This window comes from Cricetulus griseus, chromosome 3 (genome assembly GCF_003668045.3).
Source record: "Cricetulus griseus strain 17A/GY chromosome 3, alternate assembly CriGri-PICRH-1.0, whole genome shotgun sequence".
Taxonomy (NCBI): Eukaryota; Metazoa; Chordata; class Mammalia; order Rodentia; family Cricetidae; genus Cricetulus; species Cricetulus griseus.
Genome location: NC_048596.1, coordinates 74,779,157 through 74,796,849, shown reverse-complemented (window position 1 = coordinate 74,796,849; position 17,693 = coordinate 74,779,157). Strand labels below are relative to the sequence as shown.

Sequence of the window (17,693 nt, the reverse complement as noted above, 5' to 3'; positions counted from 1 at the left end):
ATCTTTCTTTGAACTGGCCCTGGTTTTGTGTCTTAGCCAGGTGGTGGGTTCATAGCTATGCATTTTTTCTGTGAACTTACAGAGTACCTACCTATTTAATACCCATGTGTTTCCATTAGTAAATAACATGGAAGCGACCACAGTCTGCTCTCCTTATTCCCAAGTCTGTGCCCAGGCTCATCTATACAAGGGAAATACTTGTATAGTCATCTGACCACTGAGGAGGCTAAGGCAGGAGGATCATGAGTTTGAGGCTATCCTGAGCTAGCCTGAGATCCTGAGCTAGCTAGTGAGATCCTGCCTCAAAAAAAAGGAAAGTGATCCATATTGAACACAGATTGCCTTTCTTCCCCCATATTATTGACTTAACAAGGCCAACCAGCAGCTATTTCTATTCATTTACATAGCATTTGCATCTCGTTTGCATTGTGCCTGGTGGTATAGGCGATCTGGAGTATGCTTTGCACTGCACAGGCACCATGGAGAAGCACAAAGTGTCATGCACTTGTCAGATGTCAGACACAGGTACTGTGCCAGTTATATCAGAGATGTGACAGCTGCAGATTTGGGGTGGAAGTGAGGCCATTGGGGTGTGGCCTCCAAGGCCACCTGGGGAGCTTGCTCCATTCTTCCCTCTCTGTGTGTTCTGCCACTGAAACCTGAGATGTGTTGCCTCACATAAGGCCAAAATGACAGGGAGAAGAATCAGGGGATGGAGCCTTGCACAGTATGAGCTGATATAAATCCTGCCTCTTTGTAAGTTATGTCAAGTATTTGTTACAGTGGCAGTGAAGTAACACACACGGTAAGATCTGGTTACAAATGTCAGGACATCCCAAGCAGGGTGGTTCAGCAGTGAGCAGTGGGTAGACTTGGCAGGCAAGCGTTCTTTTAACCGAAGCTGTGGATCCTGGTCCCTTCACACAAACGTGCAGGATTCGCACTGCCCAACCCAGTGCCGAGCCCATGGACCCCAGAGCTGCGCACCGATCTCTCAGCAGAGCGTGCTGAGCCCACAGAACCACTTAGAAATTTAAATCACCGCTGTTTACGCTCAACAGGCTTCTCAGCACAGAGGAAGCATTTCCAATTATAGAACATGAAAGCCGGTCACTGGTCAGGGTTAATACAACGCTCTTCGAGAGAAAGAGCAGGCGAAGCTACCCAGATCCCTAATTACCTGGAAAGGTAATCCTGTGTAATTGGAATTGGAGCAGCTAAACTAATCATTAGATGTTGTGATCCAGGAGCCGTCCTCCCTCAGGCTGAGGGGCTTTACATGAGTCCGTAATTAGAGATGCTGAACTTTGGGAAAGAAAGGCAGAATTGGAGCTGGGGAGGTGGGGGTGGGGCCGGTGGCCTTGAGGCTCAGCAGCTGGAAGGGAAAGGTGACTGAGGAGGAAAGTGGCAGAGGACACAGGACACTACTCAAAAGTCCTCTGCAATAGAAGGTGAGACAGTGTTGACCAAAGACTGCTGTCAAGGTCACTTGACAGCACTTATGCCTCTCTGGGCTAGCCCTTCCTTCCATTGTTCAACTCTTCACCATTGTCTCCTGAGAACCTGCTACTGTCCCCACACTGACATTTTCACAGTCCATTCATCCCACGGATCTATTTCTCCTGCATTGAGACCAGACAAGAAACCACTTCTAGACCCTTCCTGCATTGGCCACATCCCCCTACCCCCCTGAAGGTCTCTGTCCACAGACTGTGGCTTGTCTGTTCCTCTGCAACAGTGTTTCTCACCCTTCCTAATGCTGAGACCCTTTAATACAGTCCCTCATGTTGTGGTGACCCCAACCATAAAATTATTTCATTGCTACTTCATAACTGTAATTTTGCTACTGTTATGAATCATAATGTAAATGGCTATCTGATATGCAACCTCCAAGGGGGTTGTGACCCACCAATTGAGAACCACTTCTCTAGAGTTGGCTGGGGCATTCTCCACACTGCTCAGCTCCAAACGCACACAGAGGGACAATTGCAGGACCAGACTGGGTGACATACAACAAGACAGCCTGCTCCTGAGCAAGGAGACAGTGTGCCTGCCCAGGGTAGGGTTGGGGTGGGTAAATGGGCTGCGCTGTATGCTTGTTTTCAAGAAAGGTTGTTACTATGGAGCCCAGGTGGCAGGATTGAGGACTGTGCTGGCCAGTGATAACTCCAGGGTGGTGCCAATGGCAGTTTGGGTCCCTGTGGAGCTGGTTCCACGCCCTCTCCAGTATGTTCTCATCTCTGCATACCCCACTTTTACAGTGTAATCAATAAAATGCACTAAATTAAGTGAGCAGGAGAATTGCACTATGATTCAGGGCAGAGTGGTGGAGAGGCTGAGAAACTGGAGGAGTGCGGCTGAGAACTGACTGAGCCAGAGTGCAGCTCAGCTCAGAGCTGTCTCACAGCACTGGGACATGAAATCAGCTAGTTGTGACATTGTTTCACACAGATTTCTGCCTGGTACCCTTCATAGACCCTGGCTCACTGGCTGCAGTAAGTGGAGAAGGAGACAGCTTAAAGCTGCTCAGCCATGACGGCTGGAGCAGATACAAGCTGCAGAGGTTGGATCCAGGTCCCTAAACAAAAGCTATCTCCCAGATCTATGTCCAAGGCCCCCTCTCTCTTTCCTTTTTTCATTCAACAAATCTTCACTAATTTTTTTTCTGTGTACCAATAACATTTGGCACTCTAGTGATAGAGGACAAAACAAATTGCCTGTCCTGAGGGAGTGTCAGCCTGGTAGAGATGACTCCAAAACAGTGTGATTGGTGCTGACATGCCACATCACTATAGACAGGCATCTTGGAGAGGTTCTGGTATGGCTTTTCAAAATTGGTCATGTCCATGAAGGGTTTGAAGTATGAATAGACATTTTTAAGGTCAAGCAAGATCAACAAGGCACAGGAGCATTAGAAGATGAGAGTTAGGGAAACAGGTATTAGTAGAGAGGCAGGTCTAGAACCATTGGCCACACCCCATGTTGCTGTGAGCAGCTGTCAGATGTTCACATTTATCATTCTCTTTAGAGTGTTATGTAGGTGCAGAATGGATTTTAAACAGTCCAGCCTGGAAAACAAGCAGTCATCTGAGAGGTCACCGTAGAAATCCTGGAGAGAGTGAGGCTCAAGTTCCCTCTAGAGAAAAGAGGCGTGGCACTCGTCATACAATTAGACCTAGAAAAGGGAAAGCTGCAGATGGCTGTCTCCCAGGCCTGGGAGTGTACTGGCCCAAGAGGCAGAGAGATGTGTGCCTCTTGGTTTAGCTATGATACAGAACAAAGTGCAAAAGCAACTCAAACCGAGCGTCCAACTGCTTAAATGAAGTCTCCATGTCTCGGGATAGTCTATAGCTATTCCCAAAAGGAAGGGGGAACTTGGGTACAGCTCAGGGGTAGAAGCAATGCTTTACCATGCACCAGGTCTTGGTTCACCCGTAGCACAGAGGAGAAAGAGGAGGATGTGGGGGAGGAGGGAGATTGGGAGGACGTGAGAAGTTGTGGGTACTGATAAGAACGGGAATTCATGATTCCATACATGTAAAATGTATGGACGTCTGCATCCACAAGTGTGTATGTGCATATCTTCACAAACGCTGTTAAAGCAATGCAGCATTAGTGAACACCACAGGGGAGCCCACAGGAGTCCTCTGTCTCCAGCATATGCACTTAGGTGTTACTAAGATTTCTTTAAGTGTGTATAATTGCGACAGAGTCCTGGAGCAGGGAACAGCACATTCGAAGGGGGCAGGAGATGACATCCTGGGTAAAAGGCCAGGTCACACAAGGCCTATAAGGCCATAGCAACAAAATTGAGTTTACCCTGAGTAAGATGTGACCCACAGAAGGAATTCTGTTATGTGATTTATGTTTTAAAAAGAAAAGAACATTCTAAGTTAGGTTTGAGCCCAGCCCACAGGAGTATCATGAGTTTGAGGTTAGCCTGGACTATAGCAAGATGATATACTACACAACACACACACACACACACACACACACACACACACACACACGTGTGAGTACACATACGCACACAGGAGAAATGGCGCAACAGTTAAGAACACTGAACGATCTTCCAGAAGACCAGGTTCAGTTCCCAGCACCCACATGGTAGCTCATAATTGTCCATAACTCCAGTCCCATGGGATCCCATGACCTCTTCTTATGGCCTCTTCAGGCACCAAGCACACATATGGTATACAGGCACACCTGTGAGCAAAACACCCATACGCATAAAATAAACAAAAATGTAAAAATCATTCTGGCACTAGGGTGTGACTTACTGGTGAGTGTCCACTCAGCATGTATGAGCCTTTGAGTCCACACCCACCATAATTAAGTAAATAAGTAATAAGCTCACCCCCAGTGACACAATCCCTCCAACAAGGCCACATCTACTCCAACAAGGCCACACCTCCTAATAGTGCCACTTACTGGTGGCCAAGCATTCAAACACATGAGTCTATAAGGGCCAATCCTATTCAAACCACTACAATAAATAATAAGACCACAGTGGCCACCAACAGGCTCAGTAGCTGATAATTTGTCACAGAAACGTAAAAACGTCTGCAACAGAGGTTAAGGCAGGGAGGGAAATGCTAGTCTGAACTCACTCAGGGCCCTTGGAGTAGGGGCCCCAGGCTTCCCACAATCCCCTGGATCTACCTTGGCAGCAGAGGAACCAGATGTCTGAGAACTAGGTTCAATAGAGACCGGAATATCAGGAGTTCAAAGCCACCCTGCCCTATACAAGACCCCATCTCAAGAGACAAATGACAGACAGAAAAATGAAGCAGGGGTAAGAGCACTTGCCTCCAAGCCCAAAGACCTGAGTTCAAGCCTCATGACAAACATGGTGGAAACAGAAACTAACTCCCACAGATTACTCTGACATGCAGACATGTGCTGTGGTACACATATGCACGCATACATGCACACACAATAAATAAACGGAAACATTTTTTTAAGGAAAAGAAACAAGGAAAGAGCCAGGTTACAATCCAACCTCCCAGCTATTTGACTATGTTGTGCCTGTTTCCTCTCCTGTGGCAGGGGTGGTGTGACGCTGTGTGAAGAACAGAGCACAGAGAATGGTGCAGTGAGGCCCACTGGTGTGTTGGGAGGTGGGGAATTCTATTACCTTAGCAGACCAGAAGGACTCCAGGAAGGAAGAAGCTGGGGTGGCCGCCAGAGTCTAGGAGAAGAATATGCTTGGGGAGAGAGAGAACTCACCTGGGCAGACTCCAGGGGAGGAATGGCTCAGAAAAAAGCATTCATCTCTATGCCTTAGGCTCCTGTTTGAAGTAGACAATCGAGTGCAGAGGGGGGATAGAGAGCAGGTAGCTTGACCCAAGAGTACCTGGGCCTCAGGGGGCAGCTGGGAGAGCCATTCAGCTGCCACGAACTAACCCTGCCACCCAGAGGAAAAGCCAGAGCCTTTGAGAGGCCATGGGGACAGAAGTCTTCTGTCACCAGGTGACAAAGCCTGCCTGCCACACAGCCTCCTCGTAACCATTTAATATATGCCATCAGTCGGTCCTCTGTATGGCCACCAAGCCCTAAAAGTCAAACTGTACCACCACTAAAACAGATGATGTTTGCTCTTAGGGGCCCTCAGAGCCCATAAAGAGAACAAGAGAGGCTTGAGCCCCTGGAGGAACAGGGCCAACATGCCCATACTGTACAACTTCCACAGGGCACCTCATGGACATACCCATGCAGGTGCCCTGGAGCACAGCCACAGGCACACACGGTGCCTACATGCTCACACTGCATGTATTTGCAGAACTCACCCACCATGGTAAGGAAGGCATGCATACAGGGTCCCGCTCAAGCAAGCTCACACTGAATTCAAGGTCCTATCTCAAAAGCCCAGCTCTACCTGCCCTTTGATGTGAAATTTTGGTAATGTAATCCCTCTGGGATGTTTCCCCATCATCAGTGGCAGTGAGAGGAACAGACCCTTCATGGTGTCTTTGCTGACAGAGATGGACACTGATGATTAGTAACAAATCCTCCAGCAGCCACCAGGCCCCTTTGTGAAAAATGTTGGTTCACCACAGTGATTCCTAGTGATATGAGGCTGAAGCCAGGTCCTACTGGCTCAACCAAGTACCTCAGGATTGGTCATGTGTGCAAATAAGACATGGCTCCAGGGGACCGGAGCAAGCAAAGGAAGCAATCCCTGAAGCGGGACACTCTCTCAGCTGAGAGAATTGGCTCTTTCCTAACGGAGAGACACTGAGTTTCTTGTTCCTGTCCCTCAGTCTCCCCAGGGCTACTTGCTGGAGCTTTCCAAGGAAATGGCAGGTCCATGAGGTACGATATCACCCAGCCAAGGCACCCCTCTCCCACTGGTCTCCCCCCACTTGGTCACATCCAGAGACAAACAGTGCTGAAGAAGCTTCTGGAAGCTTCATGGCTACGAGAGAGACTCCCCAGACTCTGACAAGCCACCCGACCAGGGCAGGTCCCCAGGGAAGGCAGAGCTAACTACTTACCTTTCTCTGAAGCTGGGGCCAGGTCAATGAAGCTGCGGCATTTCTCACCTTGGGAAAGAAAAGAAGGGTTTCAGAATGGGAGGACACGGCTTCACAGTCTGCCTGACCCCTTCCAAGAGTCTGGCAGGTAGCACCACCCCCAAGCCTACACATAACGTAGTTCTTTAACCAGGATTCCAAGTAGTACTGTGTGTGCCAGGAGCTTAGGTGGGAACCACTAGCTGCTTCCTGGCTAAGCCAAGGCTGAGCTCCTGCCCTCCATCTCCTTATGCCCAGGCTTCCTGTTCTCCCAGACTCATCCAGTTCTGAAAAGAACTGAAATGTTCTGAAATGTCTATTCTGTATACTGATCACATAAAACATATGCGTGTACACACACACACACACACACACACACACACACACACACACACACACACACACACACTCCTTTGATAACATCCCATAGAAGACAGCTCAAATTCCCACTGTGGACCCAGGAAGGCTTCCACTGGCCTATCCAGGCTCCTCTTCATAACCTAATTCCTCTTGTCTGTTTAGAGCCTCCACAGTTCTCAAAGTTCCCTGAAGGACTCTGGATCCCGAACTTCCTGGCAGCCACATGAAAGTGACAAGGCCGAGAATGTCATGGTGGTAGATGAGGCTAAGGAAGACAGCCTGGGCACATGGGGGGCTTGAAAGTCCTTCCAAGGAGTTGTCTCTCTCTGATTTGTGTCATTCCTGCCCATGATTCATCAGGCACCCTCGGGTGGACAGCATGCTGGTACTCAGGCATGCTTGTTTCAACACTCTGCTCTGCACTGAGAGGCCAAACCCTCCCTTTAGAGATGGAAACAGCAAGGCTCTGAGATGCTGAGCCACAAGCCTGGGTCGAATGGCAAAACAGTGCTGCTCAGAGTATGATGAACAATATAAAGAGAGATGTGCTAACCAGCAAGAACATTCTGGAAGGGAGCAATAAGGAGAAGGAGGCTGAGGAGCTGGCCTAATGGCACAGCAACAAGCACCCATAAGGACCAGGGTTCAAGCTCAACCACACCTCCCCTCGAGAAAGAAAATGGAATTTTTTGTTAGATTTTAAATAGATTGTTTTAAACGTTCTTTAATGACATAATATTTTCCCAAAAGCTGTAGAGGTAAGTGGGGTATTCAAATTCAGACCAGTGCACTGACTGGATCTTTAATTCTTTGCCTTCATGGACTCATCCCTAAACAAAAAAGAAAACTAATGTCAAAAATGATATTTCAGCCGGGTGTAGTGGCAGATACCTATAATCCCAGCATCTGGGAGGCTGAGCTAGGAAGAGGATCGTGAATCTGAAGACAGCCCAAACTTGATAGTGAGACCCTGTCTGTCCTAGTTAGGGTTCATATAGCTGTGATAGCACCATGGCCAAAACCAGCTTGGGGTGGAAAGGGTTTGCTTCATTTACACTTCCATGTAACAGTTCATCATCAAAAGCAGTCAGGGCAGGAACTCACACAGGGCAGGAACCTGAAGGCAGGAGCTGATGGAGAGGCCATGGAGGGGTGTTGCTTACTGGCTTGCTTCCCATGGCCTGTGGGAATATGATGGCCCTTGACTTTCCCTGGGCCTGAAGAGGGCAGGCTCCCAGCACCAGCTCTGGCTCCAGCTCCCACCAAGCCTAGCTCCAGGTCATATTTAAGGTTTATGTGCCAGGGCTTTGTTGTCTCTTCCCTTTAACAGTGCTTTGCTTGGAGTATAATTCACATGGTCCAGGATTCACTGTTCTAAGGCAAGTCAATGATTTTCCATGTATCCCCAGTATTATCACAAGTCTTGGTGACATTCCCTACAATCAATTTTCTACATTTTAATTGTCCCCAAAAGAAACCCTTTATTTATTAGCAGTCCATCCTCCCTTCCTCCAACCCTCCCAGCCCTAGGCTATGACTAATCTATTTTCTTTCTCTAGGTTTGCTTAGTGTGGGATTTCACAGAAATGGCATCATCCAGTCCGTGGTCTTCTGTGACTGGCTTCTCTCTCTTAGCATCGTGGCTCTAAGGTGTCTGAGGTGTCCAGTGTATTGGCACTTCATTGATCAAAACTGCATCCCTTTGTTTTGCTTTCTGCAGCTCCAGTTACCTGTGGTCAACCATAGTCTCAAAGTAATAAACGGAAAATTCTACAAATAAGAAACTCAGATGTTTTTGTCACTCTCCATTCATAGCAGCATGGTGCTTCCCACACTCATTCTATACCCCACGCCTTGAGCAATAAATCCACACTGTATACAAAACCTCTTCTTGTCAGTCCCCCAGTTGCCTCTTTGTTATCTAATGAACTTCAACAGTATTACAATGCTTGTATTTGGATAACGCTTATTTTACTTAATGAAAGACCCAAGTGTAAGAACAAGGGTGCAAAGGAGCACCCGTGCAGAGAATATGGGAGGAAGATAGTTTGGGGACTGTGTGGCAGCACTGCAGGGCATGGGGGAACCTAGTCTAAATCCAGCTTGCTCTACAGGAGTGTTCCAGCATCCACTGAGTCTCGGATCAAATGTCCTGAAGACAAAGCAGACAGGGCTGGTACTGCATTTCAGCAATCCATTCTCTAACCCACAGGCATTGGGTGTGTGTTCTTTTTTTAAGGACATTTGCTAGTGTTCGTGGACAAGGTTTTTGTGGCCAAGTTTTTGTTTCTCTAGGGCCTTCTCTGGGAGTAAAATCATGGGTCATGACCTCAAGTAGATGCAGGCTGTCTCCTAAACAGCTGGGCCATCTGACCTCCCATCCCTAGAGGATGAGGCTTCTATTTTCCCAACACTGGGGATAAATTGCCCTTTGTCACTAGGGTTGTCCTTGAAGTTACCTGGATATAAACCTAATAAATGCCTAGATAGATATGAAGAAGCAAATGCTAGCCATAGAAAGATAGATGATACATACATAGATGATACACATGATAGATCGACAGGTCATAGATTATGGGTAGGTGTTAAGTAGATAAATACATGACAGACAAAAGCTTTAATAAAGGCCCACTTACTGCATTTTTCTTCATCCTGCATCTTTTGGGATCATATCTAAGAATTGCTTAACACATCTCATGGAGATTCACCCCTTCCATCTTCAAACCTTGTACCCTTAATACTTGCACTTGACCATGGGTCTGTGTATGATGGGGTCCAGCACTGGCATGTGGGTCTCAGCTATTCTGACACTACTACTGAAGATGACTTCTCAGCACTGGATTGTCTTAGCCCATTGACAGAAACCCTTCAGTATGAGTGCAGGCTCCATCTTGTAAGTGGCTGTTCTTCATGGCTCCCATTATGCCAGCACTACATTATCTTTGTAACAAGTTTGGAAGTTATAAATTCTGAGTTTAAATTTTGTTTTGGCTAATTCCAGGTTTCCGGCATTTTTCATGTGAATTTTAGTATCAGCTTGTCGATTTTTGCAGGAAAGCGAGTTGGAATTTTGTTCAGAATTGCATTGAATCTGGAGGGCACCTGGGGCAGATGAGCCAGCTCAGTATGGTATCCTCCTTCCATGACCACTGGCTGCCTTCCCGTCTTCTTAGGTCCACCAGCATTTCTTTCAACAACATTTTGTAGTTTTCAAAGAATAGACTTTGTGAGGGGTCAAGACCAGGCTGATGAAACCCACAGAAACAGCTGACCTGAACAAAGGGGGAACTCTCAGCCTCCAGACTAATCACTGGGAAACCAGCATGGGACTGATCCAGACCCCATGAATGTGGGTGTCAGTGAGGTGGCCTCGGAAATCTGCCCCTGCCTCTGCCTCCTGAGTGCTGGGATTAAAGGTGTGCTCCACCAACGCCCAGCAGAAGTCATTTTCTTAAACCTGTCCTCTGCTAGGAAACATTCACAACCAAAACTTTGTATTTCTCAGGATGGTGGCATTTGACTTCTCCTCCATAGACTGGGGCTGCCCAGCAGACACTCTGAATCCAGATACCTTAGAGTGCCCCTCAAATATCACCAGACTTACAAGTTCCTGAGAGCGGACAGTTGGGGAATTTTCTATTCACTGTGTTTATCTAAAAATTTGAGATTTTTTGTAACATCACTGTTTGCTTGTCTTCAAGGTACCTTTTTCTTTTCAAAGCAGGAAATTCCAATTTGGGGTGGTTTTTATCATGGGAAGGCACTTACATTCTTTTTCATCCCGTAATAACCTACAATAATCCCCACTTTAGAAACTAGCCAAGGCTCTGAGCTTTCTGTAATTTACCCAAGACCACAGAGCCAGCAAGTGATGAACCAGGGTACAAAGCTCAGGACTACAGACTCCAAACTCCAGGCACTGAATACCCCAACCCTCTATTCTCTTTGCTATGTTGGTTTCCATCTGTGGTCAGCTACTGCTGCTGCTGCTTCTGCTGCTGCTACATTTTGCAGCTGAGTCCTGTAAGGAATCCCTTGGGAACATAACTCTGGGCAGGCAGGGAAATACACATGGGGCTAAGTAAATGGCTCTCACACTTTATTTCTGTTTCACAAAGCTAAAAAGATATTTGAGCAGATATGGACCAACTCAGCCTATACCACCCATGCAGGGCAAAGCTGATGTTAAAGGAAAAATCATAGAGTTGGCGTGAGGAAGACAGGAACTTCAACAACCAAAGGTCTAACAGCTGACATCTTAGCCTCCACAAAAGAGAGTAATACAAGAAAGTAATGGGGGAGAGGCTGCCTGGTGCCATATTGATTTGCTGCTTTTACAAGTGGCCCTTACGGCACCAGCATCAATGTGTCAGGTATTATTAAGTTGATATGTTTAATTAAATGGTTATGAGGGATATAAACCAAAGACAAGTGCACTGACCCTTCTGTCACGAACATACATATGAGCCCGAGGCCAAACCCAAGTACTGTCATCTTCCTGCCACCTGATGGCAGCATTCTTTCTTGGACCATGAACTGAAGAGGATAAGAAGGGTCCTGAGGTCATTAGATTTCAGAGGTCTCCACTAAGGAAGAGATCCCACACAAAGACTGATTTCACGGGTCTAAAGGCCGCAGATGATTCAAGTGTGCATCAGAGGGTGTCAATCACCCTCCAATTTGACCTTCTAAGATGGAGAGGGCAGCACCAGTCTCCAGTAAGGACAGTCTCTAAAAGTCCATGGCATCCCCAGAGCTCCCCGAGAAGGTGATGTGGTCCTGCTTCAATAGAAGATGACTCTGCTGGGGGTGGGGAGCCGATGCCAGAGGAGAAGGAGTTTGGACCTCATGAGCAGCACCCTAAAGAGATGGCAAGACCCCTGGGGAGTACTGACCTGGGAAAGGGAAAGAGTCAAGCTCAGCAAGAATCTGGTATCCCAAAGGAAGAACGGAGGGTGTCCAAGACCTTGTGGAAATGCTGTGTGAGCTAGAAGGGCTCCTCAGCTGTGGGAAGCCTGACTTGTCCCCTACACATACACACAGAGCAGGCGCTGTGTCTAGAGAAATACACACATGGGCTCTTGCACACCTAGAAGTGATGAGGCACATTCACTGCCACAGCCTTAGAGGGTGCTGTTGGGGATGTATGACTGCACTGTAACACTCCAAGATGGTGTTAATAAAATTAACCTTGGATCGGGGGCAGAGCCAGCAACTAGTTGACAAGAATTAGCCATAGAGAGTACAGAGGACCCAAGGAGATGGATAGAGAGATACACAGGAAGAATAGGGAGGGACTTGGTCTCTTTTGGTCTGGGACGTGTAGAGTGATGTGCTTGCTGGGTCTCTGGTACAAAGGGGTAGGTCAGCTGGTCACTCCTTTGCCGCTTCTTTGCTCTATCGGGGGCTTCACCCCAATACCTGGCTCCCAAGTCTTTATTGGTAATAAACAACTTAGATAAACGCAACAGGGGGCCTTCCTCACCATACAGTGCACCCTCAGAGATCCGCAAGTGGGACTCAGCACATATAGCCTGTACCAGTCACCCACTCAAGATGTCAGTGACCAACAGTGACTGAAGAAAGCCTATGGGTATGGGTAGTTAGGTGATTTGTTGTCTGGTTGAATGAGAATTGACATACTGGCCATCTGGGTCACTGGGGCCTGGCAGGAAGCAGATGGTGCCACCCCAGGGGTGTACTGGGGCTATTTATAGAATCATAGACAAGGTGAAGACCTAGCAACCAGGAGGCCCTCGCTTCCCAGGGTCTGGAGGAGCAGTGTTGGCAGGTCTGCAAGTGTTGTTTGCCTGTTTATTGTCCTGGCTGTCTACAGAACACGCCTGTCCTGGACCTTAGAGGTGACTGGGCAAACAGTGTCTGAAACAACCTGGAGATCACATGCCCAGCCCCACGCAGCATGCTCTCTCTCTCTCTCTCTCTCTCTCTCTCTCTCTCTCTCTCTCTCTCTCATAAAAATCAAAATCCATATACTAAGCTTAACTAGAAGTGTTTAATTTTGAGTCCTAAAAATGTACTTTTCCTTCCCTACCCACCCATGTCTATCAGAGCAATATTCACAACCGTGGAGTTCTAGGACCAGACACGAAACCCAGCAATAGGTGGATGGAGAAGGAAGATGTGGGAACACGGGCGAAAGAGTTTTCTCAGCCATAAAGAATGAAACGCTGTCATTTTCAGGAAAATTGAAATAACTGGATATCGTCGTGTTAAGGAAAATAAACAGTATCACAAAGACAAAAAAAAATTGTGTTTTCTTTCACACAAAATCTAGATCTGAAGGGAAAAGAAGACGGACCAAAGAGATGGCTCAGTGGAGAAAGTTGCTTGCAGGAGAAGCTGGGAGACCTGAGGAATTCCCAGGACCTATATAAAGTGGAAAGGGAGAATTGACTCCACAGGGCTGTCCTCTACACACTCCGTGTGGCACACATACCCATGCACACCTCACAGACATACACACAGATTAACAATAGTAAAGATAATAACTAACTTAATTTTAAAAACATGAACATAGAATTTTGGAAGAAGAAGGATGATAGGAGTTGGAAGTGGCTGAAGTACATCACATATATGTGTGGCAATGTCGTAATGAAGCCCCCATCCTGTAGAGTACACACTGATTAAAAAAAAAAAAGAAGAAGCATCCTTCCCTTAAGTGAGAGACATCAGCCTTTCATACCCACGCAACTGTATTCCGCCAAACTTTACTGAAAACCTACTGTGTGCCTGGCATGGTTCTGGGTACTAGTAACACAGCAGTGGGCCAGGAAGACAAAACCTCAGCCTTCACTCAACCTCCATTCCGACCCCAGAGCGTCTTTGTGCATCAGCCACCCAAGCCTCCTCACCGGAGAGCAGCGCCCTAGCTCTTCTAAATAAGGCAGCATCTCTGCAACCTGGAGGTCACTTGTATTCAGCAACCAACAAAGCTTCCTGGGCACAAGAGTCTTGGTCACTGCTGTGTCCTCACTGCCTGGAACTCTCAAGGGTGCTGGGGACATGACTGTGCAAGAAGCAATGGAAAACCCTTTCCCAGCCTGCCTTTGCAAGAACTCTGCAGAGGGATGCTCTGATGGGGGGCGGCAAGCACACGAGCAAGCATAGGAGAGAACAGGATATGTCAGGTGGACTAAAAAGAGGGAAGAGACACAAGAAAGGATGTTTACACTACACGGGCAGTGGTGTCACCAAGCAGAGGACCAGAACACTCAGATCATCATAGGCATTGTATCTTTTATATTGATTTCTTTTATATATTGGTTTTAGGTTTGGCTTTTTGAGACAGCTCTTGCCAAGGCTGACCTCATGATCCTCTTGGCTTCCTGGGTGTAGGGATCATGGGTATACACCTGGTAACAGTCCAGTAGACATCATGACTTTGAGTGCCACCCTTCATTCTATAGGTTGCCACCTCCCTCTGTTCTGGATAGGTTTATGTCAACTTGGCACCAGCTAAGAGTCATTTGAGAGGAGGGAGCCTCAAGTGGGAAAATACCCCACCAGATTGGCTTGTGGGGTAAATCTATGGTACATCTTCTTGGTTGACTGCTGATGTGGAAGGACCCAGCTCACCGTGAGCTGTGCCACCCCTGGGCCAGTGGTCCTGGGTGTATAAGAAAGTAGTCTGAGCAAGCCATGAGGAGCAAGCCAGCAAGCAGTGTTCTACTGTGGCCTCCGTGTCAGCTCCTGCCTCCAGGTTGTTGCCCAGCTTGAGTTCCTGCCCTGACTTCCCTAGTGATGGACTGTGATGTGGAGCTTAAACTGGGATAAACCCTTTCTTCCCCAAGCAGCTTTGGTCAGAGTGTTTCATCACAGCAATAGAAACCCAAGACACCCTCTGTGTCCTGGTCCTTTCTACTCACCGCTCCCCATTCTTTGCAGGAGGATCTTCTCCAGCCTTCAAGATCCAGCTCAAACGTCCTCCGGCTCTGTCACCAGGACCCTACCTTGCTCACCAACCATCTGCCTCACCACGGAGACCCAACCCCCCACTCCAACTCTGAAGGTCCACGTCTTATAGCGATGTCTCATTTTATACCAGCTCCTGACTCAGAACCAGGAGAGCCAGCCCAGACAGGAAAGGTGGCTCCCAGGAATCCGGTGGGAATACCTCTGGCCAGGGCAAAGCTCAGCTAGCCTCCATACACTCCAACCCACTACTGTAGGGTTGTTTTAAACAAACCCCAACACTGGGTCACAAAAAAATCTCTTGAAGACATTCAATAAGACAAATAGAAGTCCTTGGCTTCCTGAACCCCAGGGCTTCATTCCCCCAGGGCTGCTGGCTTTCTGAAGCCCAGACCTCTGTCCCTGTTACAACCCCTGATCTGCTGGCATCAAGGGCCTAACTAGAGGACTGGAACCCAAAAGTTGCTTTTCATGCAGCAGCTTGAGTTATCTGTAGACCCATCCCTACTCGGATCCAGGAGAGCTGGTCCAGACAGGAAGGACGGTCGCAGGAACTTAGTGAGTACAACACCATTCAGGACAAAACTGACTCACTTTAACTCCCCATCCAGGCTAGGTCCTACGGTATTACCCCAATAGGTTGCTCCTGCAGTCTAGGTCTCACTGAGAAAGAAATTTCTATGTGTACTACAGGAAAAGGCAGGGTGCCCCAGGTCAACAGGAGGCTGGGCAGATTGAGCTATTTAAAGGGGGTTTCATGCAGTCATGAGTTCAAATCCTAGCTCAGCCACCTGTTAAGCAAGATATACCAGACAAATAATGCTTTTCTAGTCACTTGGTTGAGAAGTTTTTCCCCCAATGAAGGATGATCACTCTGGCCTCCAACATTGACATGAGGTCTAAATGAGGAAATGGGTGTAAACAAGATACCTTAGTTTGTTCGGGTTTAAGTCAGGCAGCACCTGCAAAGGGGTTGGTTCCAGCCCTGCTGACATTCATCACAGGTCTCAAGGCTCCCTCCTTGAAAGGAAGATACTCTAAAGAAAATGGTATTGGGGTTCAAATAGCTGTGTAACTTTGGTATGTAGGTCCACCTCCTTGATCCCTTTCCTTGCCTGCCAAGTGGAAATTTATCTATATATCATGGTCCCCTCCTATGCACGGGTTATACATTCCAAGATCTCCAGTTGCCTGAAACCATAGAGACCCAGGTCCTGTAGATACTGTGTGCTTTTTTAGGCACAGTAAGAATGTAAGAAAAGTTTTGTAAAGCTGACCTTTCCTGTGCATGATGCTGTGATGGTCTGTCTGTAGAGAATGGCTAACGGCTCGGTGTATCCATGCCATAATGTATACGGCATGGATACACCAGACAAAGAGAGGACTCACATGGGACAAAGAGCACTGGGCCTCATCATGCTGCTTAGAATGCCTCCCTACTTAAAACTTATGAATTATATACTCCTGGGATTTCCTATTTGCTATTTTTATTATGTCTGACCACTGATTGGCAAAACTACAGAAAATGAGCAGGGATTAATATACCCTGTTCTAGATTTGTGGACAGATTGAAATAGTAGAGTGTAAAGCACCTGTCCCACGTTTGGCTCAATTTATCACAGCTGTCTTTTATTCCTTCCCTGGGTTTCAAGTAAGACAGGGTTACTCCCACTTGGAGAGCCCTGAGCATCCCTGGAAGCCAAAAGCAGGAAGCCATAATTCTGCACACTCAGCAGGAGCAGGGGTGGGAACCTGGCATAGCCACAAGCAGAAACAAGGAAAGAGGCCAGAGACAGATGCCTAGTGCTGGCAGAGATGCGGGAAGTGCTGCGGATTGGCCAAGTTGCCCTTGGCATGGACACACAGAAGCTCAGGTCTTAGCTAGCAGTAGAGCTTGATTGGTGAGAGAGGGGACATGGGGAGCCCACCAACCTTGGCTGAGTCTAGGGAGTATGAGTTCATTTGACACCCTGGCAGATGGTGAAGCTGAGATTTCTGCAGTAAGGGTGGGAGACAGGCAGGAGATGGAGGGCAGTGGTAACCTTGGCCTCGAAAATTCAGCCAACAAATTACATTTGCTAATATGGAGATGTTTGGTTTGGTTTGGTTTGGTTTGGTTTGGTTTGGTTTGGTTTGGTTTGGTTTAGAAGAGAGGGGCATCACTGTGTAGTACAGAGCCTTTAACTCACTGTAACCCAGGTTGACCTTGAGCTTGGATCATTCTTGTGTCCATCTCATGAGTGCTATAAGAACATATGTGTGCCACCATTCCCTGTTCTGTAGCCACACAGTACGTATCCTTTGCATCAAGCCCTTTTCCAAGTGCTTTACACACATAGCTCACCAGCACACCACCATCCTCCATTATACAGATAAAGAAACTGAGGCATGGAAAACTTGAATCTAACATCACACAGCCAGCAGGGGAGGCAGGGGTGAAACCCAGGCAGTATGGCACAGAGCCTTTGTTCTGGCCACTGTCATGCACTGTCTCTTAGTAGCATTGGCAGGATCTAGAGAAATCCATTTGTCCTGTGGGAAGTCTCCGAACAGGCCTCCCCACATCGAAGAACCAGCAACTTCCCAGAAGAGACCCAGCTGCAGGATCTTGGATCAGGCTGGTTCCAAGTTGGACTCTGGTCTTGAGACTGGTCCCACAAAGAGCCAGAGCCCTGGGCGTGCTCACAGGAACTTTCTCTAAGCAGGTAATTTCAGCTTGCTTGGAGGTCAGAAAAGATCGGAGTCTGGTCCCCAGTAAATGTGCCAGGAAGTTAAGAGACAATGGGCAAAGGCGAAAGCCCCACACTGGCCAGATGGAAGGAACAGTGCTGGGGGGGTGGGGTGGGTAGAGCAGGCCAGCAGGCCCTGCAGGGCGCTTCTCTTCTC

The 17,693-nt window shown here is 47.7% G+C and overlaps 1 protein-coding gene across 4 annotated transcripts in view; it reads right to left on the bottom strand.

The window, feature by feature from the left end:
- Positions 1 to 17,693, bottom strand: part of Gsg1l (GSG1 like) — a 191,232-nt gene that overhangs the window by 125,082 nt on the left and 48,457 nt on the right. For all 4 annotated transcript variants that reach the window (XM_035441302.1, XM_027404694.2, XM_035441304.1 and 1 more), the window contains exon 2: positions 6,498 to 6,545. In XM_035441302.1, coding sequence (XP_035297193.1) covers positions 6,498 to 6,545 — 48 coding nt within the window. The remainder of the gene's footprint in view (positions 1 to 6,497; positions 6,546 to 17,693) is intronic.